This window comes from Salmo trutta, unplaced genomic scaffold (genome assembly GCF_901001165.1).
Source record: "Salmo trutta unplaced genomic scaffold, fSalTru1.1, whole genome shotgun sequence".
In the NCBI taxonomy this organism is placed as follows: domain Eukaryota; kingdom Metazoa; phylum Chordata; class Actinopteri; order Salmoniformes; family Salmonidae; genus Salmo; species Salmo trutta.
In genome coordinates this window covers 1-22,757 of record NW_021822568.1, presented here as the reverse complement: position 1 = coordinate 22,757, position 22,757 = coordinate 1, and the positions used below count along the sequence as shown (strand labels likewise).

Sequence of the window (22,757 nt, the reverse complement as noted above, 5' to 3'; positions counted from 1 at the left end):
GTGAAGACTAAATCCCACTACATGAAGTCCACTTCTAATCTATGCATATGATTCAAATCACGCCAAAGACAGACGACTGTACTCAATGGGAGTCAGTAGGATCGAATATTTTGCACGGTGAAGTTGTCATGTGCTGAGGCATTTGGTTCCTTATGAAGTCTACGCTGCAATCAGGACGTAATTGGTCAACTAATAATAGGTCAATCACTGCAGCTGTTTTGCAAGCCGTTGATGATTACATCTATTGATTCCTGCTGTCCTGATACCTTTTCTCTTTCTCTTAAAGGAGTAACAATGGGTATGTAATTGGATTATTCATTCGGCTCAAAGCATACCATTCCAGGGATCTGAGTTCATCCCACGAAATAGATTCACTTGCGTTGGACAGAGATATCATTTTACTGTCAATACCTTAGTCAGTCGCATGAATTATGGGGTGCACACAGCTTCACGGACAAAGCCCTACCCTGACGTGCTAATGATCAGGTCAAAACATTATTTTTGTTGCCATCAATGATTGTCACACGTCTTCAACGGTCACATGGGACAGAAATGATGGAATGGCGATTATCACAAAGTCATTTACACACTCTAGCATGTTACATTCCAAGAGCTATTGGAATCGAAAAAGAACCACTTGGGGACCCGAGGACAGAGTTTGGGAAACGCTGGCCTGAAGATCAAATACTAATAGGGAGGGAGCCACTATGATGTGCTCACACGTTGGCAGTATCCGCGTTTAACCACTAGATGGCCTCCGTGCTCCACGGGAAAGTTTTCCCCTCTGCATGAGTCTCTCAGCACCACTGCAATATGGGACTTTCAAAGTCACTTGGCATGCAATGTTTTTGTTAGCTACATAGTGACAATTATTGAGACTTTTTGCCCTATATCATTACTATTAGTGTATTTTCCCCTCCTTTAGAAAACCATTCATCTAGTCACATCATATTGAAGCTGCAATACTATAAGCTGCTTTTCCTTTCGATGTGACCTTTATTTAACTAGTCAAGTCAGTTAAGAACCAACTCTTATTTATGATACGGTCTGTAGTGACTCGAGAGCAGGGAACGCGACGTGTTGGTGGGAAATGGAGAGGGGCGTCTACAAATGGAACAATTGTGCCTTTGACGGAAATATGGAGGTGGCTCTTAAAAGAGCCTTTGGGGGATTTTGGAGATCAGGTCATCGTTTAAGCGCGCTCTCCGCGAATACGACGGGCCAGCTGGATGTCCTTGGGCATGATGGTCACCCTCTTGGCGTGGATGGCGCACAGGTTGGTGTCCTCGAACAGGCCGACCAGGTAAGCCTCGCTAGCCTCCTGCAGGGCCATCACGGCGGAACTCTGGAAGCGCAGGTCGGTCTTGAAGTCCTGGGCAATTTCTCTCACCAGGCGCTGGAAGGGCAGTTTGCGGATCAGCAGCTCAGTGGACTTCTGGTAACGACGGATCTCTCTCAGAGCCACGGTGCCGGGCCTGTAACGGTGAGGCTTCTTCACGCCGCCGGTGGCCGGGGCGCTCTTGCGCGCAGCCTTGGTGGCGAGCTGCTTCCTGGGTGCTTTGCCACCGGTGGATTTGCGAGCGGTTTGCTTGGTTCTGGCCATGGCGCTAGCTAGCTTCCTTCTTTCACAGTCGGAGTATAGCCTCCAAAATGCCTATGTGAAGTTTATAAAGCCGGCAGCGGCGTCTGCTGATTGGACACCATCTCCACACCACCCTGATTGGCCCGTTGCGGAGGCCTCCTCCGACGCCCATTGGACGGGAGGCTCGGCCTCTCCGTGCCGCCCCAAAATACAACCCCCACCCTCGCCGAGGCGAGCTTGGCTCTTTTGTTAGGGCCGACACTTTACGCGCAATAATAGTCACCGGCCGAACTCGAGTGCAATAGTTCTACATCGTGGAGCTCCGCCCCATAGGGGAGCTCTGCTCCTAGTGGTTTACCCCGCTGCCTAGACAGCGAACAGCCTGAGAGAAAATTATGCACACACCTGCAGCCAATAGGAGTACAGGTGTCCCTATATAAGGGGATGCTTCCCCTCAATCAGCCTCCCATTATCTTCAGCGACAGGACTGGACTGAAGAAGCCTAGAAGAGAAGAGAAGAATCTCAGGACGAACCCGTCGTCAATATCCTGTTGTTGACGTCGTCCGAATATGAGCACACTTTTTCCACCAAAAGCTCTTTTAAGAGCTCAGTGTCGCTGCTCCTCTATGGCGGCTCTGGACCCACACGAACTTTGTTTTGTGTGTTTAGGTTCAAAGCACGCTAGGGGCGGCCTCACAGATCCTCCGGAATGCCCTAGCTGTTCACTCCTTTCTTTAAAGGAGAGGAAACAGCGATGGGCGTTTTTCAGTGAGGATTTCCCTCTTGAGGACGCTATATCGATGATAGCCTCAGATTCTGAGGCGTCATTTGATGACGGCGCCTCTAAAGAGGATGAGGATGTTGGGAAGTGTACGGGTTCTTCTCCGAAAGAATCCAGTCCACCGACCGAGGCTGAAAGGACCCCCCTCCCTAGGGAGAGAGAGGGGATTTTCTCATCCTTAGGCGAGGAGGAGATGGGCTCTGAATTTTCAACAGCCCCCTCCTTCGCTGTGGCCTCTCTGCGCTCTGATTTTACAGGGCTCATTGAGCGGGCTGCGAGCAGGCTGGACATTGCACTGCCCCCCATTCCCTCCGTTCCGGAAGTGGATTTGATGGTGGGCGGCCCCTATTCCAGACCAAGACGGGCAACGGTACTTTTGGCGCCGACCATGCCCTCGCTCGCTAGATATGTGGAGGGTGCATGGGAAACGCCTTTGACGGCCAGAGCGCCGGTGAAAGCGTATATTCCATTCACCAAGGTAGACGGAGAACGACTCCAAGAGATCCCTAGGCTCGAGGCAGCACTAGCGGCTTACCTCGTGCCAGGTTCAAGCTCTTGGCCGTCTGCCAAGAGACCCACATTACCTACGACCAAGGACCGCCTCACAGCGCAGCTGGCTGAGAAGGCCTTTGCTCTAAGTACACAGGCTGTAGCAGCAGCAAATAATATTGCCCTCTTAGCAGCCTCTCTCTCCCGTCTCACCACGGGTAGAGAGGGGCTGTCGGGAGAGGAGATGGAGGAAGCGTCGAAGATTTCCGGCGCCATTCTTCATCTCACACAGGCATCGGCTGTATGTGCGGGGAGATCCAAGGCCACTTTGGTGGTCCTGGAACGACACCTCTGGTTGTCTTTGACAGCTATGAAGGAGACCGACAAAGCCGCCCTATTAAACGCCCCCATCTCTGACAGCGGCCTTTTTGGAGCCGCCGTCACAGATGCGACGGCGCGTTTTGGGAAGCTTGAGGAGGAGAGAAAGCAGCTGGCTAGACACCTGCCTTTGGCAGGAGGGTCGAAGACAGCTACAAAAGATCCCCATCGCTACACCGTCGCCAGTAGACCAGGGTCTACGGCCAGACGGAGAGCCCGTCGAGCAGCTGCACCTGGAGTGCCGAGAGCGGGCCCAGCCCCTCCGGCGGCACCAGAGAAGGCAGCGGTGAAACCGGCGAGAGAGACCCCGTTCATTTCGTCGCCCTGGCAGCCGAGAGGCAGCCAGAAGAGACGACGGCCATGACGGGACGAGGGGGAGAGGACGGGAGAGAGCGCTGCACTTCTTGTGAAGGCGCCCACTGTTCATCCCCCACCCCTGCAAAGGGATGGAGGAGTCATTGTGTCTGTGTTCAATAAAGAATGTGTTCCATCTGACTTTGTCACAAGAGAACCTCTTTTCCATAACAAAACAGAGACCGCTCAGATTCCTTCTCTCTCTATCTCTCGCTCTTCCTCTCACCACTCTGTGTGCAGCAGCGGAGCTGAACGCACACAGAGGAACGTTGTGAGTGGGAATGACAGGAGGAAAGCAAGACGGACGCTCGTAATGAGCCGTCATGCTATACCTCATAAAAACCCAGCGCTACACACTCTGAGGAGTGAAGTAGATAGGGGTTCTAATAGCAGCATGCATACACAGCCCCTTAGTGGGCCGATGAAGCAATCGCTGTTGGGAGACGGCGCACTAATTCAGGCCGGCGCCTCAATTAGTGTAGCGCAGACCCGTGCTGAGTTCACGGAGGGCTGGAACCACAAGGTTACGTGTATAACCGAAGTGTCGGCGCCCCCGATTCTCACAGAACGCGCTAGTGTTCCCTCCCCCTTTCGTAGGGGGCCCACCTTGGGCTGTCCCACCACTTCAGTGTTGGGAGACAGCGGCAGCTTGGGCCATAGAGGAATACAGGTCCTTCCTACTGTCTGTACCACAGCTTCGCGCTCTCCCGCTCTCAGAGCATTATTGGGAGTGGCAGCGAAGCTGCACCCTCTCCTCCTGGCTAAGCCGGACGCTGGAGAAGGGTTATGCCATTCAATTCCATCGAACCCCACCCCCGTTCTCGGGTGTGGTGGAGACGGTGATGAAGACGCCAGAGAAAGTAGCCGCTCTTGTGAAAGAGATTACGGAACTTTTGGCGAAGGAGGCGATCACAGTAGTTCCCCAGGAGCAAAGGAACAGCGGGCTATACTCGCCCTATTTCCTAGTGCCAAAAAAGACGGGGGGAATGAGGCCGATATTGGATTTACGCACTCTCAACGAGAGCGTAGCCAAACGGCCCTTCCGAATGCTCACGACAAAACGCCTACTGGAATGTATTCACAACAGAGACTTTTGTGTGAGCATAGATCTAAAGGACGCATATTTTCATGTGCCGGTACTTCCGCGTCACAGGAAATTTCTGCGTTTCGCCTTTCAAGGGGTGGCGTACGAGTATGCGAGAATGCCATTCGGGTACGCTCTGGCACCTCGCACGTTTTCCAAATGTGTAGAGGCGGCATTGGAGCCGCTGCGCCGTCAGGGGATAAGGCTATTAGCCTACCTAGACGACCTGCTGGTCTTGGCCCCGTCAGCAGAGCTGGCGATTACACACACGACACAGACAGTGATTCACCTCACGCGTCTGGGGTTCGCAGTGAATTGGAAAAAGAGTGCGCCTTGGCCCAGTCAGCAGATTGTCTATCTGGGGTTACAGATAGACACTGTGACTATGAGGGCGCGAATTTCGGATCCTCGACGGGCTGCCCTGTTGCTAGCCCTGAGAAGGTTTTATCCGAATCACATGGTGACGGCGCATTCCGTCATGACACTTTTGGGTCTCATGTCGTCTGCCCACTCCGTGGTTCCGCTGGGACTTTTGCACATGCGCAAAACACAGCGATGGTTTGCTCAACTACGACTGGACCCAGTGAGGCACCGTCGTCGGTTGGTGACAGTTCCCCTCTCGCTCAGAGCGGATCTGGACTATTGGAGAGACCCGTGCGTAATGACACAAGGGGTCGCAATAGACAGAGTGTCATCCTACATCCCAGTGTACACAGATGCTTGTCTGACTGGATGGGGAGGGACATGTCAGGCTCGGGCAGTCGGGGGTGTGTGGTCCCAATCGGGACGTCACATCAACCTCCTGGAATTGGAAACGGTTCTACTGGTTCTGACCCACTTCGTGTCCACCCTACGGGGGCGCGACGTGCTGGTCTGGTCAGACAACAGAACGACAGTAGCCTACATAAATCGCCAAGGGGGAGTCAGGTCTCCTGCACTCCACCGATTGGCGGAGGAATTGTGGCTGTGGGCTCACGAGCACCTTCGCTCGTTGACAGCAGCACACATCCCAGGCTGTCAGAATATCGGCGCAGACCTCATGTCTCGAGGGGGTCCTCGAGACGACGAGTGGCGACTGCACCCCGAGATTGTTCTCCAAATATGGGAACGGTTCGGGAGAGCCGAGGTGGACCTGTTCGCATCACGTGTGAACGCGCAATGTCCCCTATGGTTTTCTCTACGAGCCCAGGACGAACCGCCACTAGGGATAGACGCTTTTGCGCACCAGTGGCCAGAGGTTCTCCTGTACGCATTTCCACCGCTGTCCTGCATTCTCCCACTGCTAACCCGTGTGAGAACAGGAGGGCTGTCAATCATATTGATAGCCCCCGACCGCCCAGGGGCTCCGTGGTACGCGGAGATGATTCAAATGTTGATTGCGCCATCATGGCCAATTCCACATCGACAGGACGCGATATCTCAGGCGGCAGGCATGATAGAGCAATGGCCTCTGATCGGCCAGCCACTGAAGGTCTGGCTCCTGAGAGGGACAGGTTAGAGCGCCGTGGGTTATCTGATTCGGTAATCAGAACCATACAGGGCTCACGTGCCAGTTCCACATACAGGACTTATGCCAGTAGATGGAACGTGTTTTCACAATGGTGCGTCACAGAGAATGTGGACCCCGTGTGCTGTCAGGTTGAGAGTGTGCTCTCTTTCCTACAGTTCATGTTTGACAAGCAGCGCTCACCCGCCACCATTAAGGTGTTCGCGGCAGCGATTTCAGCTTGTCATGAGGGGTTTGGCAGAGACACTGTGTTCAGTCATCCTTTAGTGAAACGGTTTCTATTGGGGACGCGGCGGCTTAGGCCAGTGGCTAGAGCCACGCTACCACAGTGGGATTTAACGTTGGTACTCGAGGCGCTCTGTGAGACGCCGTTCGAACCACTGAATCAAATTCCCCTCAAGATGTTGTCTCTGAAGACGGCACTGTTGCTTGCCTTGACTACAGCCAAGCGTGTCAGTGATTTGTGTGCTCTTTCGACGAGACCCGACTGCCTTGCCATAAATGGCGACTTGAGCAGAGCGGTGTTACGTCCTAACCCGGCATTTACGCCGAAGGTTATTAAGAACTCATACAGGTCACAGACTGTTGAGCTATGGGCTTTCTCCCCCCCCTCCTCATGAGGAGCGGAGAGAGGAGAGACTTCATCGCCTGTGCCCGGTGCGCGCCTTAGCGTGCTACGTGCAGCGCACGGCGATGATTAGGTCATCACCTCAGTTGTTTGTGTGTCACGGTGCTAACGCACTGGGTAGACCACTTTCAAAACAGCGGCTGTCTCATTGGCTTTGCGAAGGCATTGAGACGGCTTATGAGGCGGCGGGCCGACCAATGCCTCATGGCGTAAGAGCCCACTCCACTCGTGGAGTAGCGGCGTCTACGGCACTTTTCAGAGGAATTGGGGTAGAGGATATTTGTGCAGCGGCGTCATGGTCGTCACCGTCTCCTTTTATCCGATTCTACCTATTGGACATGTCGTCCAATTCTTTAGCTCGTTCTGTACTCAGCGTAGTTGAGGACAGAACTTGAGTTAAGAAAGGTTGCAGGACTAATGGGCCGGGTTCCCATTAGGTCCGCTCTTTTTTGACAGACACGTGAGAGACACGTGTAACATAGCCTGTGTTTGACATTGTCAATACAACAGGGAATGTTTAGACTGCCACCAGTGTGTCATTGTGCTGGGAAATAGTACTGTAACCTAGTGTTACTTGACTATTAGACCGGTCACTAAAGTTGAAGGAATATTGAGGCATCATACATCTGCGAAAGCAGGATAGTTGGCCTAAAATATATCGTCTGCCCACGAATCATTGGCTCTGCCTATGGATTGAGTGTGGTGAGTTACACTGAGAAAGCAGTGAACATGTCTTCTAAATTGTTTCAGCCTGTACTCAGCTTGGCTGAAGTGAAGGCTAGAAATAAGGCGAAAAAACACAGGACTAATGGACAGGGTTTCCATCAGGTCCGTTTTTTCCCCTTTTTTTATTAGAAGGACTGCAGGACATGACTCCTGGCTGAATGGCACAGTTGAGTCATGTATTATAATTTGCCCACCAGGTTGACTGTGTTGGGCAAAGGGATTAGGGATATAGTGTTGTAATTGATATTACAGTACTATTAGACCAATCTGAATATCAATAGAGTTGAGTTCATCTATCTGTGGTACAGTAAGTATGACTCATATTCTATGATCTGGTCATTAGTCATTGGCTTTGCCTTTAGACTGAGTGAGCGGATTAGATCAAGGACGCAGCACATTGTAACTTACTGTGGTTCACAGTAAGTTACAGTACTGTGGGAATTGGTCGCAGCCATTGCTGAGCTGACCTTTTCTTAAGTGGAAAGTGTTTGGCTCGGCAGGGAGTACATTTTGGGAGCGTTTCGCTCCGCCTTAACCACTAGGAGCAGAGCTCCCCTATGGGGCGGAGCTCCACGATGTAGAACGATAGTTACCGGAGTGTAACTCCAGTTCTATGAGTGGAGCGGAGCCCCATAGGGCTTAAGGCCCTGCCGACCCCCAGTCTCGCTGAAGATAATTTTTCGGGAGGCTGATTGAGGGGAAGCATCCCCTTATATAGGGACACCTGTACTCCTATTGGCTGCAGGTGTGTGCATAATTTTCTCTCAGGCTGTTCGCTGTCTAGGCAGCGGGGTAAACCACTAGGAGCAGAGCTCCCCTATGGGGCTCCGCTCCACTCATAGAACTGGAGTTACACTCCGGTAACTATCGATTTCGTGCCTGCCTAGGTGTTATTGTTCATTTAAGGCCTCATCATAGGGTGCCGTGTATGTAACAAACATTCGAAATAGTTGCCTATACACCCACTCAATATATGTGGCAGTCATAGAAAGGACACTTTGCGCTTTTGCAGAGCTAGGTGGTTGGCTCTTAAAAGAGCCTTTGGGGGTTGAGTAGTCAAGTTGCAGCCGCAGTAGGGATTTTACTTGGCTTTGACGGCCTTCTCAGTCTTCTTGGGGAGCAGCACTGCCTGGATGTTGGGCAGCACACCACCCTGGGCAATGGTCACGCCGCCAAGCAGTTTGTTCAGCTCCTCGTCGTTACGGACCGCCAGCTGCAGGTGACGGGGGATGATACGAGTCTTCTTGTTGTCACGGGCAGCGTTGCCGGCCAACTCCAGGATCTCAGCAGTCAGGTACTCGAGCACGGCGGCCAGGTATACTGGTGCGCCAGCGCCCACACGCTCGGCGTAGTTGCCTTTGCGCAGCAGCCTGTGCACACGGCCCACGGGGAACTGGAGTCCGGCACGGGATGAACGTGTCTTTGCCTTGGCCCTGGCCTTGCCTCCGGTTTTGCCTCTTCCGCTCATATTGGTAGCTTCAGTAAGTCACAGAAAGTCTCAATGAGCCGCTGGGCACCTCGACAGCCTTACTTATACCTCGCCACAAGAGGCAGCGATTGGCCACCGGGCCGGTGTGGCCTTATCCAATTGGAGTGAGGGACAGACAGACAGTCTGCCCTAAGCCCGCCCGCCCGCCCGCAGGCAGCTGAGTGAGAAGGGCTAGGCTACTCTGTTTCCCTCCGACTTTGTTACTTTGTGACAAATCAAATCACTGAAATCATCCAAATGGGAAACACATTCCAATACGCTATAGTATTAGGATGCTTCTGATGATGATGATTAACACATCACAGGTTAGGAATGGCTGGTGAGGGTGCTGCTGTCCTCTCCAGTATGTATTCTTCTTATTATGAAGATCAATATGACATCTAACACATCACAACAATGGCTCATACACAAATGACTGGTGAGGGTGCTGCACTATTATTATATTATATGCCTCTCCCTATCTCTCTCTCCCGGCCGCACACACCCAGAGTGGGAAAATGTTGTGCGTAAAAGTAGCCTAGTGTGCGTCATTTCATTTCATTTCATTTTTTTTCTACGACAACTAGTACATGGAATGACATGCGCTTTTATGGAAAGAGGTGGGTGGCTCTTAAAAGAGCCTTTTGTGGTAACAACATGTGTAGAGTAGAACACCGTTTGTAATAGCTTTACTTCTTCTTGGGGGCTGCCTTCTTGGCCTTGGCTGCCTTGGGCTTGGCGGCTTTGGGCTTCGCTGCCTTGGTAGCCTTCTTGGGGCTCTTGGCCGCCTTCTTGGCCGCTGCGGCGGGCTTCTTCACCTTCTTTGGGCTCTTGGCGGCCTTTTTGGGTGTAGCGGGCTTCTTGGCCTTCTTGGGGGACTTCTTTGCGGCGACGGCCTTCTTGGCTGCTACCTTCTTGGGCTTCTTCGCCGCGGCGGGCTTCTTGGCGGCCACCTTCTTTGCTTTGGGGGCTGCGGCTTTCTTGGCGGGCTTCTTTGCCTCGACGGCTTTCTTGTTGAGCTTGAAGGAGCCGGAGGCACCGGTGCCCTTGGTCTGGACCAGGGTGCCCTTGGTGACGAGGCTCTTGACGGCGATCTTGACACGGGAGTTGTTCTTCTCCACGTCGTAGCCGCCTGCCGCCAGACTCTTCTTGAGCGCGGCCAGGGACACGCCGCTCCTCTCCTTGGAGGCGGACACCGCCTTGACGATGAGCTCCCCTACGCTGGGTCCCGCTTTCTTGGGCTTGGCTGCTGCCTTCTTCTTGGGTGCCTTGGCCGGCGCGGCGGCGGCGGGTGCTGGTGCGACTTCTGCCATGTCTCTCGCTTGGTCCGGTAAACACACACACTTACTGAACACTACGGTAGTCTGTGAGGAGTAGTTTGCTGTAGACGCTGCTCTGCGCTATTGAAGCTCCACACCGTGCAGGGGGCTGGCCTTAAACGCGACATGAGAACCATGTAGACTCAAGCCACCCAGCTCGGCTTCTCCGGGCTGGCCAAATGCTCTTTCACTTGTGTTTTCTGGTCGCCAATATCGGCCCAAAAGTCACCGACGGAGCCGTGTTTTTGGTCCAAAAGCTAACGGCCCAGTGAGCAGACTTGTCTCCGTTCAGAATAAAGTCATGTGGGCTGCAGAAGCCCCGTGCATGTTGTTGCAACTCGCTCAAAACCTCACCGTTCGACTGCCGGCTGGAGCTGTGCGCACTGGTTTTCCTGTGCTATTTGTCTCCTAAATGGCCTAAAAGTGCATCCTATTGCGAGCACCATTGATTGTGTAGTGAGCCGAGATGTCTGGCAAGGCAATCAAATGGTTTGCCGTCCCCTGATGTGGTCCTGGGTGTTTTAAAGGAGAGCTCTTTTGGGGACCTTAAAACACATGCACTTGTGAGGCCTGGCTGAGACTAGTGTTGTACTCCAAGTTTCAAGTTGTATTCGTCATGTGTCCAGGACGCACACTATATATATATATATACACATTGTCCAACGACATGCTTACTTGTACTGTGTGTGTGTGTGTGTGTTTCCTTGGTGTTTTTTTTTTCTTCTGATAGGTAGTCTCTCTCTCTCTCTCTCTCTGACTCCGCAGCGTGACTCGTGCCGGTCTTTGTGTCTGTGGGTCTTGGTGTCTGTCTGTCTGTTTGCCCGGCCGGCGCTATGGAGGCTGGCGCCCCATGTGCTTGGTGGCCCTGATATAGGCCTAGGGAGTGTCTCTCTCTCTCTCTCTCTAGTTGTCTGCACTTGTTTATTCTCCTCCCTGTTGTATAGTCATTGGAGCACTAGTGGAATCCCACATTCCTATTCTAGTCTTCCTCCACTGGATAGGGCCTCTTTTCAGGTCAGCATCATTAGGGCCATATCTTCTATTGACTTATTCCACAATAACACCTTTCACCTGGAATTGATGTCACCCCTGTTTGACATGTCCTGCAGACAAAGACACCTAAAAAGGCGCCAACCCCCCCCACTAAATGATATAATGTCCGTGTAACGCAGCCTACCTACACATTCATTTGTTCCTGATGGATTTGCTTTTTCACTGACAGGGTGGGTGGCTCTTAAAAGAGCCTTTGGGTTAGTACAGCACTCCGAATGGGCTGTTTACTTGGAGCTGGTGTACTTGGTCACGGCCTTGGTGCCCTCGGACACTGCGTGCTTGGCCAGCTCACCGGGGAGCAGCAGGCGCACGGCCGTCTGGATCTCCCTGGAGGTGATGGTGGAACGCTTGTTGTAGTGGGCCAGGCGAGAGGACTCTCCGGCGATACGCTCGAAGATGTCGTTCACGAACGAGTTCATGATTCCCATGGCCTTGGAGGAGATGCCGGTGTCGGGGTGGACCTGCTTCAGCACTTTGTACACGTAAATGGCGTAGCTCTCCTTCCTCGACTTTCGGCGCTTCTTGCCGCCTTTCCCTGCGGTCTTGGTGACGGCTTTCTTGGAGCCCTTCTTGGGCGCGGACTTTGCTGGCTCGGGCATGATGCTGATGTCTCGTTGCTTCTCAGAAACGAATGAGGGGGTGGAGGGCGCTTTCCCGTCTTATGAAGAGGAAGCTAAGCAAATTTAGCGGCCGTGGACACGCCCCTGCCATTTGCCCAGTGGAGCTGAGTGCGCGTCAGAGCCTTCCACTCAGAGGCTTGCTTCCCTAACAAAGACCTGCGCGCCCTACCTCCCCCTACTCCATAGCGTCTATGCTCTGTCACTGGTGGGGAATTGTGTGTTTCAAAAAGGGAGCCGTCAGACATCCCGTTCTTCTCCAGCCACGTCTTCCGACTCACGGTGGCTTTATGTTGGGTGCCTCTAAATCCCACACTTTCTACATAGACATTTTAGTCTTATCCAGAGCGACATACTTTTTTTTTTCTGGCCTGGCCCCCCGTGGGAATCGAACCCGCAACCCTGGCGTTGCAAACACCATGCTCTACCAACTGAGCTACACTGAACATACACACCTGTCATTAACACTCCCTGTCCACTCAGAGTGGCTCATGGTTTCTTACTAAATAGGGGACATCTACAATCTTCCTACGACTATGGAATTGGCCTTTTTCAAGCGGATGTGGGTGGCTCTTAAAAGAGCCTTTGGGTTCAAGTCGGGATGTTGACGTTCCGAAAAGAGGGCGTTTAACCGCCGAAACCGTACAGGGTGCGTCCCTGGCGTTTCAGAGCGTACACCACGTCCATGGCGGTAACGGTCTTCCTCTTGGCGTGCTCGGTGTAGGTGACGGCGTCACGGATCACGTTCTCCAGGAACACCTTCAGGACACCGCGGGTCTCCTCGTAGATCAGCCCGGAGATACGCTTCACGCCGCCACGGCGAGCCAGACGGCGGATAGCGGGCTTGGTGATTCCCTGGATGTTATCGCGGAGAACCTTGCGGTGACGCTTGGCGCCTCCTTTTCCGAGTCCCTTGCCGCCTTTGCCTCTTCCAGACATCGTGTATATGTGTTCGCTAGCGGAGTTCAAGTGAATGAATGACGTACGCCGCAGTGCGCGGTGCGCTTATTATCTGCATTTGGTGGACCTGATTGAAGCCAGTGGCACAGAAAGCGCGCGCTTTTGCCTGGCCTCTGTTGCAAAGGGGAGGGTGCTCGTTCTAGGGAACGAGGGAGGAGCCGAGAACAAATGAAAGCAACTAACATGATATAACAAAGGCAAACTGTGACAACTGAGGGATCAACTACTACTCTGTGTCCGACTCCTAACATTGTTGTTGTTGTTGTTGTTGCACCTGATTCAACTCATTGAGGACAAGGTGATAAGTAGTTGAATCAGCTGTGAATCACTGCAGTTGCCCCTCACACGTTGAACCCCCCTAATAGAGATAGGCCTAAAGAACTCAAATAGAGGTCCCAAGTAGAAAGGACAAACAAAGGTGACTCTTCCACACACATAATCGCAACAATTAACACACAAAACCTTCATGCCATAATTGAGACACCGTCAAATCCAAAGGGGGAAGATATAGGCAACGGGAAACAAATACACATGGAATGCCATAAAGTCAAAGGGGCCCATCATGTTTTTTTGTTGTTGACATTTTAGTCATTTAGCAGATGCTGTTATCCAGACCGACTTACAGTAGTCAATGCATACATTTCATTAATATTGTTTTGGTGCTGGCCCCCCGTGGGAATCAAACCCACAACCCATGGCATAGCAAACACCATGCTCTACCAACTGAGCCACAGGGAAGACAGTATATGTCACCTCATCAGTCATTTTGCTATTGAAGGCCATGTAATGTAACATCACTCTTCTTTTTTCTTCCCTAGACACGATCCAGCCTGACTGTCAGGGAGCCAAGAGGACCCGAGGTGCCGATGGGAAGGGCGGTGATACCTCTGTAAGGTGAAACGCAGTAAAACATTCCTCAGACACCCACCCAATGAAGGGATAGTGTTCCTATGCGTACAGAGGTGATAGGGATGTGCAAATATTGTATTGTACTTTTCTTCACAAACCAATAACAAAGCGTCTTATTATGGAATTCCTGCTATGATGGGGATCATTTATAGGCCAGATAGCACTATGCCCGCCAGATGGCCTCAGATGTTGCATAAAATGACCGCCACAGAAGGAGGGCCCATCTCAACAGGTCATTTCAAAAGGGAGACATTTTGGATTTCAATTTATTTCACCTTTCTTTAACCAGGTAGGCAAGTTGAGAACAAGTTGTCATTTACAACTGCCACCTGGCCAAGATAAAGCAAAGCAGTTTGACACATATAACAACACAGAGTTACACAAACACAGTAGAAAAATTACTCTATATACAATGTGAGCAAATGAGGTGAGATAAGGGAGGTAAAGGCAATAAATAGGCCATGGTGGCCAAATAAAACACAGGAATGGTACATTTGACACTACATGAAATACTGGGGTGCAAAGGAGCAAAATAAACAAATCAATACAATAGGGGAAGAGGTAGTTGTTTGCCCTATATAGAAATGGCCTATGTACAGCTGCAGTGATTTGTGAGCTGCTCAGACAATATGATCAATCACTGCAGTTGAATAACATCTCAAATGTGACTAGCTTTCATCTTACAACTGATTGGGCCCATAATTGTCTCTTACTTGTACTTACTGGCTGCCAGGCCTCGGTTTAGTACATCAAGGAACACAGGTTGCCTTTTAGGAGAAGGACTGACAAGCTTTCAACTAGGTGGGATACAGCTACTGTCATGAAGTCCCTTTGTCATAGCAGGTTAGGAGAAATAGGTTAAGGTTAGGTAAAGTTTTAGGCTTACCCACTTACAAGTCACCACACAGAGAGCAGACTTGAAGCACAACTGCACTGTCTGGAAGAGCGCACCGGACTCTATTGGAATCCCTCAAACAGCACACTAACTACATTCCGCTTTATGATGTCACAGTCAGCCCCTCGGAACACTGGTCCTCAACATTCTCAAACACCTTGGTTACCGAAGGCAAACATTCTCTAATCACTCACAATCACAAATCAACTAGGGAGAAGGCTGCCAGGAATTGGACGCTGAAATGCTAACCTCCTTCACAGAGCAACATCATAGGACTGGGAGTGAACAATACTCTGTCCGCGTACCTGGTTGGGGCCTGGTGTTCAACAGCAGGTTAGACTCTGTCACTTGTTCCCTTCAACTGCTTGCTTGCATTCCCCTATTATCAACAGCTGTGTTCCTCTATAGGCTAGAGTGCAGATACTTCACATGTACTTCACATGTAGAGCCTTCCCTGTAGCTCAGTTGGTAGAGCATGGTGTTTGCAACACCAGGGTTGTGGGTTCGATTCCCACGGTGGCCCAGCACAGAAAATAAAAAAAAGAAAGTATGACAAAAAAAGTATGAAATTGTATGAAATGTATGCATTCACTACTGTAAGTTGCTCTGGATAAGAGTGTCTGCTAAATGATGTAAATACAAATAACACACCCTATAGGCTAGGAGTTTCCCTTGGACCACAATGACATTGGTGGTAATTAGACTGCAGCATAATTGACAGTGGACATCTAATCTAATCACCAAACTTTTTGCCACATACACCTGTTTAGCAGATGTTATTGTTGGGAAATGCTTGTGTTACTAGCTCCAACAGCACAGTCATGTCTAACAAGTAAGATCTAACCATGTACACACAAATCTAACTAAAGGAATGCCAGACCGCCATAGACCTACATGAATAGAATAGTGTATATCCATATGACATGAGCCATGTAAACTAGCTCCACATGATGAAAGTGACTGGTGTTCCATTATTCAAGTGCCCAGTGAGTTCAAACACAAACACACACCTCAGTGGAACCCACATTGCAAGACAGGAAGGAAGACATGCAGAACACCAGAATCATGTCCAATTAAGGGAAGAAAACCGCCCACAACAGGGTTCAGGCGAGATGCAATGTTGATTGACACCTCATTTAGGAGCTCAAAGGAATAGGTCAACTCATATAGATAGGGAGGCATTTCACCGCCACCTGCTTGACCAGAAGTCATGTTGCCAACACTTGCCTTCAATTCATTAATGCCTGTAAGGAATACGTCTGCTCATCATTCAAGCCACATAGGGAGGGATTTTCGCGCCACCTGCTGGATCAAAAGTGCTACTCACAATGGCCACACAGCGCATTCATCCCTCAACCTGATGCAATTTGCACAAGTATGTGGTCCAAAAAAAATATTACAATAATAACTACAACAGATCATCAAATAGGCAGAGGTTCCAAAACTCCAAACACATGTTCATGTAGAGTACCTCAAATGATACCGTTACTTTTTCAACAAACCTAATCTGGAAATCATCTTCACCTTTCAATACATGCTCTTCTAAAGTCATTGCTTTCCACAATGCTATGCTCACATGACTTAGGAGAACATGTTATATTTCATTTCTTCCAATCTATGTCACTATAACTTCATTTGACTGCTCTTAAATCATATTCACTTAACCGTTTTGTTCACCTGCACATTTTCTGCTGGTTTGGAACACTACTTCATGTGAATGTATGTTTCTCAAGTGTCAAATGAGGGTAAGTTACATTGTACTACTTCATTCTAAACGGATTGCTACTTTTCTCTCTTTATCTGTAGGCAGCTCCAAAAAAGGTCCAGATGCCTATACAACTTTTTCTCGAGGACGACATCTTACACCAACTGACCAGGGAAAGGGTTGGGAAAAAACGTGGCCGGAATCAAGTGGATGATTCTGTGACCAATTACAGGAGGGGGGATGAGGGGGTGTACTGAACATTGGCCCAAATCTGATATCAACTTTGGAGGGGACAATTACATGACCTTTTCTCAAGAGCAATTCCTGAGGGGGACACCAAAAGTAGTGCTGTAACACATAGCCTACATTGTAATATGGTAAATGTATATTGAGGAACCAAAGAAATAAGGTGTTTGCCGTACTCCTAACTACCGGTACCCAAAACTACACAACTAATCACAACAGCAATACCATTGCCTTGAACAAATCCTAGTTCAGTCACCAGTTTAAGTTGAGAGTGGGGGTATCCATGGCATTTTCCAATTATGTTCCTATTTTACAAGTGAAAAAAATGGACTACCTTTCATAATGTTGCCAAACAAAGACTCAACAAACTTACCTGAGACTACCTGTCTCTGCCAGTCTGTCCCTGCAAATCTGTCCCCAACTCTGCTGTCTGTGTGCCATCTGTTGCCTGCTCTGCCTAATGACATCATTGTCAAACATTTCCATTACAAATTCATTTCTTTCTTATGAACATTTTATCAACTAGTCTTTGAGATATTAGGCTACTAGGGTTCTTACTATGCGTTTTGGTGTATTGAAAAATACTCTTATGTCCGTCTTTTATTTTTCGGCCATTTTTCTACCTGGCTGGCTGGCTGGCTACACACACATATTTATTCTATTTGGCCTTCGATCTAAAAGGTAGCTAGCAAATGTGAAACGGATTAAAATGACAAGAGTTGACAGCTGTATGAGTTCACCATTTACACAACATATGCTGCAACCTTTTGTCATTTTAAAAGTTTGTTTCATATTGGCTGGCTTCCAACAATAGCTGAATTTGCAAAGCTAGCGAGCACCAATTCAGTTTCAGTGGTGTTTGCTATAATCTTTGCTACCCGGGTTAAATAAAGGTGAAATTCAATAAATAAATAAAAGTTCACTTGCGACAATTTAGCTTTTGCAACCACACCATTAAATATATTTAAGACAATGCTAGAAGAGAGTGTAGTTCTGTTCAGTTTGGATTTCAGTTTATCGCTAACCTTATCACAGGGACTTTGAAGCACTAACTAACATCATCTGCATGCTGATTCCATCTTTGACGACGCCACATAAATGGAATAGGTACTAGCTAGCTTAATAGTTCATATTTGCGCGCTAGCTCTGCATATTCAGCTAGTGTGTGTGCGCGATTGACTGGATTAACCTCACGTCAGTTACGTAGCAAGCTAAGGAACTGGCAGTGGATCAAACCATTGTGAGGAAAAGGGTTGGGGGGGGGGGGTTGCAATCTTTTCAAACTTAAAAACGCGCTATTAAGTGTCTATAATCAGCACAATTGCTTTCATTGCGTATTATTCATCATATTATTTCAATTACATAGTTATATTTCAGTGATATATTGGGGGGGACAATTCATGTTTTTCCCAGGATGGGGGGGTCGTGTCCCCCCCGGCCCCCCCGGGATTTCCGCCCCTGGGCAAATGGCCAGAGGCACCACGGAGCTCCGCTATTACCTGTCTCATGAGTGAAGATGCAGCAGAGGCGCGCTGTCCATTCAAACGTGCTGAATACAGCAACGCATGCGCAGACAAATCCTGTTTGCTTCCTGATTTTGCCAAACGTTTGCCTCCACTTTTATGCCTGTGCAATGCGTCTGACTATTGTAGATTATCCCTTTGGATTGATGTCGTTTTCCCAGCTCTTTTGTCCTGCGTTCTAGCTGTGTGATTTCTGCATTTAACTGGCAGCCTGTATTTAGGGACTTTACTGTGTCTTATCGTTTGTTGAAGCTGTCAAGGCCTTTCGATTCCTGAGCAAATCTTCTTTCGCGTAGGTGATGTATCTACACTGTCAAAAAGGATTTGGCAGCCTAGTAGATCGTGTCATCCCAACAACCAACAAACAAATATACTCATTCAAGTATGGCGCACTTAAGATTTACATATATTCCAAACAAAGAACACGTGAAGACTAAATCCCACTACATGAAGTCCACTTCTAATCTATGCATATGATTCAAATCACGCCAAAGACAGACGACTGTACTCAATGGGAGTCAGTAGGATCGAATATTTTGCACGGTGAAGTTGTCATGTGCTGAGGCATTTGGTTCCTTATGAAGTCTACGCTGCAATCAGGACGTAATTGGTCAACTAATAATAGGTCAATCACTGCAGCTGTTTTGCAAGCCGTTGATGATTACATCTATTGATTCCTGCTGTCCTGATACCTTTTCTCTTTCTCTTAAAGGAGTAACAATGGGTATGTAATTGGATTATTCATTCGGCTCAAAGCATACCATTCCAGGGATCTGAGTTCATCCCACGAAATAGATTCACTTGCGTTGGACAGAGATATCATTTTACTGTCAATACCTTAGTCAGTCGCATGAATTATGGGGTGCACACAGCTTCACGGACAAAGCCCTACCCTGACGTGCTAATGATCAGGTCAAAACATTATTTTTGTTGCCATCAATGATTGTCACACGTCTTCAACGGTCACATGGGACAGAAATGATGGAATGGCGATTATCACAAAGTCATTTACACACTCTAGCATGTTACATTCCAAGAGCTATTGGAATCGAAAAAGAACCACTTGGGGACCCGAGGACAGAGTTTGGGAAACGCTGGCCTGAAGATCAAATACTAATAGGGAGGGAGCCACTATGATGTGCTCACACGTTGGCAGTATCCGCGTTTAACCACTAGATGGCCTCCGTGCTCCACGGGAAAGTTTTCCCCTCTGCATGAGTCTCTCAGCACCACTGCAATATGGGACTTTCAAAGTCACTTGGCATGCAATGTTTTTGTTAGCTACATAGTGACAATTATTGAGACTTTTTGCCCTATATCATTACTATTAGTGTATTTTCCCCTCCTTTAGAAAACCATTCATCTAGTCACATCATATTGAAGCTGCAATACTATAAGCTGCTTTTCCTTTCGATGTGACCTTTATTTAACTAGTCAAGTCAGTTAAGAACCAACTCTTATTTATGATACGGTCTGTAGTGACTCGAGAGCAGGGAACGCGACGTGTTGGTGGGAAATGGAGAGGGGCGTCTACAAATGGAACAATTGTGCCTTTGACGGAAATATGGAGGTGGCTCTTAAAAGAGCCTTTGGGGGATTTTGGAGATCAGGTCATCGTTTAAGCGCGCTCTCCGCGAATACGACGGGCCAGCTGGATGTCCTTGGGCATGATGGTCACCCTCTTGGCGTGGATGGCGCACAGGTTGGTGTCCTCGAACAGGCCGACCAGGTAAGCCTCGCTAGCCTCCTGCAGGGCCATCACGGCGGAACTCTGGAAGCGCAGGTCGGTCTTGAAGTCCTGGGCAATTTCTCTCACCAGGCGCTGGAAGGGCAGTTTGCGGATCAGCAGCTCAGTGGACTTCTGGTAACGACGGATCTCTCTCAGAGCCACGGTGCCGGGCCTGTAACGGTGAGGCTTCTTCACGCCGCCGGTGGCCGGGGCGCTCTTGCGCGCAGCCTTGGTGGCGAGCTGCTTCCTGGGTGCTTTGCCACCGGTGGATTTGCGAGCGGTTTGCTTGGTTCTGGCCATGGCGCTAGCTAGCTTCCTTCTTTCACAGTCGGAGTATAGCCTCCAAATGCCTATGTGAAGTTTATAAAGCCGGCAGCGGCGTCTGCTGATTGGACACCATCTCCACACCACCCTGATTGGCCCGTTGCGGAGGCCTCCTCCGACGCCCATTGGACGGGAGGCTCGGCCTCTCCGTGCCGCCCCAAAATACAACCCCCACCCTCGCCGAGGCGAGCTTGGCTCTTTTGTTAGGGCCGACACTTTACGCGCAATAATAGTCACCGGCCGAACTCGAGTGCAATAGATTTCGTGCCTGCCTAGGTGTTATTGTTCATTTAAGGCCTCATCATAGGGTGCCGTGTATGTAACAAACATTCGAAATAGTTGCCTATACACCCACTCAATATATGTGGCAGTCATAGAAAGGACACTTTGCGCTTTTGCAGAGCTAGGTGGTTGGCTCTTAAAAGAGCCTTTGGGGGTTGAGTAGTCAAGTTGCAGCCGCAGTAGGGATTTTACTTGGCTTTGACGGCCTTCTCAGTCTTCTTGGGGAGCAGCACTGCCTGGATGTTGGGCAGCACACCACCCTGGGCAATGGTCACGCCGCCAAGCAGTTTGTTCAGCTCCTCGTCGTTACGGACCGCCAGCTGCAGGTGACGGGGGATGATACGAGTCTTCTTGTTGTCACGGGCAGCGTTGCCGGCCAACTCCAGGATCTCAGCAGTCAGGTACTCGAGCACGGCGGCCAGGTATACTGGTGCGCCAGCGCCCACACGCTCGGCGTAGTTGCCTTTGCGCAGCAGCCTGTGCACACGGCCCACGGGGAACTGGAGTCCGGCACGGGATGAACGTGTCTTTGCCTTGGCCCTGGCCTTGCCTCCGGTTTTGCCTCTTCCGCTCATATTGGTAGCTTCAGTATGTCACAGAAAGTCTCAATGAGCCGCTGGGCACCTCGACAGCCTTACTTATACCTCGCCACAAGAGGCAGCGATTGGCCACCGGGCCGGTGTGGCCTTATCCAATTGGAGTGAGGGACAGACAGACAGTCAGCCCTAAGCCCGCCCGCCCGCAGGCAGCTGAGTGAGAAGGGCTAGGCTACTCTGTTTCCCTCCGACTTTGTTACTTTGTGACAAATCAAATCACTGAAATCATCCAAATGGGAAACACATTCCAATACGCTATAGTATTAGGATGCTTCTGATGATGATGATTAACACATCACAGGTTAGGAATGGCTGGTGAGGGTGCTGCTGTCCTCTCCAGTATGTATTCTTCTTATTATGAGGATCAATATGACATCTAACACATCACAACAATGGCTCATACACAAATGACTGGTGAGGGTGCTGCACTATTATTATATTATATGCCTCTCCCTATCTCTCTCTCCCGGCCGCACACACCCAGAGTGGGAAAATGTTGTGCGTAAAAGTAGCCTAGTGTGCGTCATTTCATTTCATTTCTACGACAACTAGTACATGGAATGACATGCGCTTTTATGGAAAGAGGTGGGTGGCTCTTAAAAGAGCCTTTTGTGGTAACAACATGTGTAGAGTAGAACACCGTTTGTAATAGCTTTACTTCTTCTTGGGGGCTGCCTTCTTGGCCTTGGCTGCCTTGGGCTTGGCGGCTTTGGGCTTCGCTGCCTTGGTAGCCTTCTTGGGGCTCTTGGCCGCCTTCTTGGCCGCTGCGGCGGGCTTCTTCACCTTCTTTGGGCTCTTGGCGGCCTTTTTTGGGTGTAGCGGGCTTCTTGGCCTTCTTGGGGGACTTCTTTGCGGCGACGGCCTTCTTGGCTGCTACCTTCTTGGGCTTCTTCGCCGCGGCGGGCTTCTTGGCGGCCACCTTCTTTGCTTTGGGGGCTGCGGCTTTCTTGGCGGGCTTCTTTGCCTCGACGGCTTTCTTGTTGAGCTTGAAGGAGCCGGAGGCACCGGTGCCCTTGGTCTGGACCAGGGTGCCCTTGGTGACGAGGCTCTTGACGGCGATCTTGACACGGGAGTTGTTCTTCTCCACGTCGTAGCCGCCTGCCGCCAGACTCTTCTTGAGCGCGGCCAGGGACACGCCGCTCCTCTCCTTGGAGGCGGACACCGCCTTGACGATGAGCTCCCCTACGCTGGGTCCCGCTTTCTTGGGCTTGGCTGCTGCCTTCTTCTTGGGTGCCTTGGCCGGCGCGGCGGCGGCGGGTGCTGGTGCGACTTCTGCCATGTCTCTCGCTTGGTCCGGTAAACACACACACTTACTGAACGATAGTTACCGGAGTGTAACTCCAGTTCTATGAGTGGAGCGGAGCCCCATAGGGGAGCTCTGCTCCTAGTGGTTTACCCCGCTGCCTAGGCAGCGAACAGCCTGAGAGAAAATTATGCACACACCTGCAGCCAATAGGAGTACAGGTGTCCCTATATAAGGGGATGCTTCCCCTCAATCAGCCTCCCGAAAAATTATCTTCAGCGAGACTGGGGGTCGGCAGGGCCTTAAGCCCTATGGGGCTCCGCTCCACTCATAGAACTGGAGTTACACTCCGGTAACT

The 22,757-nt window shown here is 50.2% G+C and overlaps 6 protein-coding genes across 6 annotated transcripts; all 6 read right to left on the bottom strand.

Annotated features, from left to right (window-relative positions):
* Positions 1–8,551: 8,551 nt before the first annotated feature.
* Positions 8,552–9,057, bottom strand: LOC115182696 (histone H2A). Its single transcript, XM_029744197.1, has one exon. The coding sequence runs from the start codon at positions 8,996–8,998 to the stop codon at positions 8,612–8,614; it is 387 nt and encodes a 128-aa protein (XP_029600057.1). The 5' UTR covers positions 8,999–9,057; the 3' UTR covers positions 8,552–8,611.
* Positions 9,058–9,332: 275 nt separating this feature from the next.
* Positions 9,333–10,957, bottom strand: LOC115182694 (histone H1). The gene has a single exon (XM_029744195.1). It carries the CDS (start codon positions 10,309–10,311, stop codon positions 9,688–9,690), a length of 624 nt encoding a protein of 207 aa, XP_029600055.1. The 5' UTR covers positions 10,312–10,957; the 3' UTR covers positions 9,333–9,687.
* Positions 10,958–11,550: 593 nt separating this feature from the next.
* On the bottom strand, positions 11,551–12,025 carry LOC115182699 (histone H2B). The gene has a single exon (XM_029744199.1). The coding sequence runs from the start codon at positions 11,967–11,969 to the stop codon at positions 11,595–11,597; it is 375 nt and encodes a 124-aa protein (XP_029600059.1). The 5' UTR covers positions 11,970–12,025; the 3' UTR covers positions 11,551–11,594.
* Positions 12,026–12,343: 318 nt separating this feature from the next.
* LOC115182700 (histone H4) lies at positions 12,344–12,985 on the bottom strand. Its single transcript, XM_029744200.1, has one exon. It carries the CDS (start codon positions 12,924–12,926, stop codon positions 12,615–12,617), a length of 312 nt encoding a protein of 103 aa, XP_029600060.1. The 5' UTR covers positions 12,927–12,985; the 3' UTR covers positions 12,344–12,614.
* A 7,703-nt stretch (positions 12,986–20,688) lies between these two features.
* LOC115182698 (histone H2A) lies at positions 20,689–21,180 on the bottom strand. Its single transcript, XM_029744198.1, has one exon. It carries the CDS (start codon positions 21,133–21,135, stop codon positions 20,749–20,751), a length of 387 nt encoding a protein of 128 aa, XP_029600058.1. The 5' UTR covers positions 21,136–21,180; the 3' UTR covers positions 20,689–20,748.
* Positions 21,181–21,698: 518 nt separating this feature from the next.
* On the bottom strand, positions 21,699–22,500 carry LOC115182695 (histone H1-like). The gene is given in 2 exon segments (XM_029744196.1): positions 21,699–21,969; positions 21,971–22,500. Coding segments are annotated over 2 exon segments (624 nt in total). The 5' UTR covers positions 22,436–22,500; the 3' UTR covers positions 21,699–21,810.
* Between the last annotated feature and the right edge of the window lie 257 nt (positions 22,501–22,757).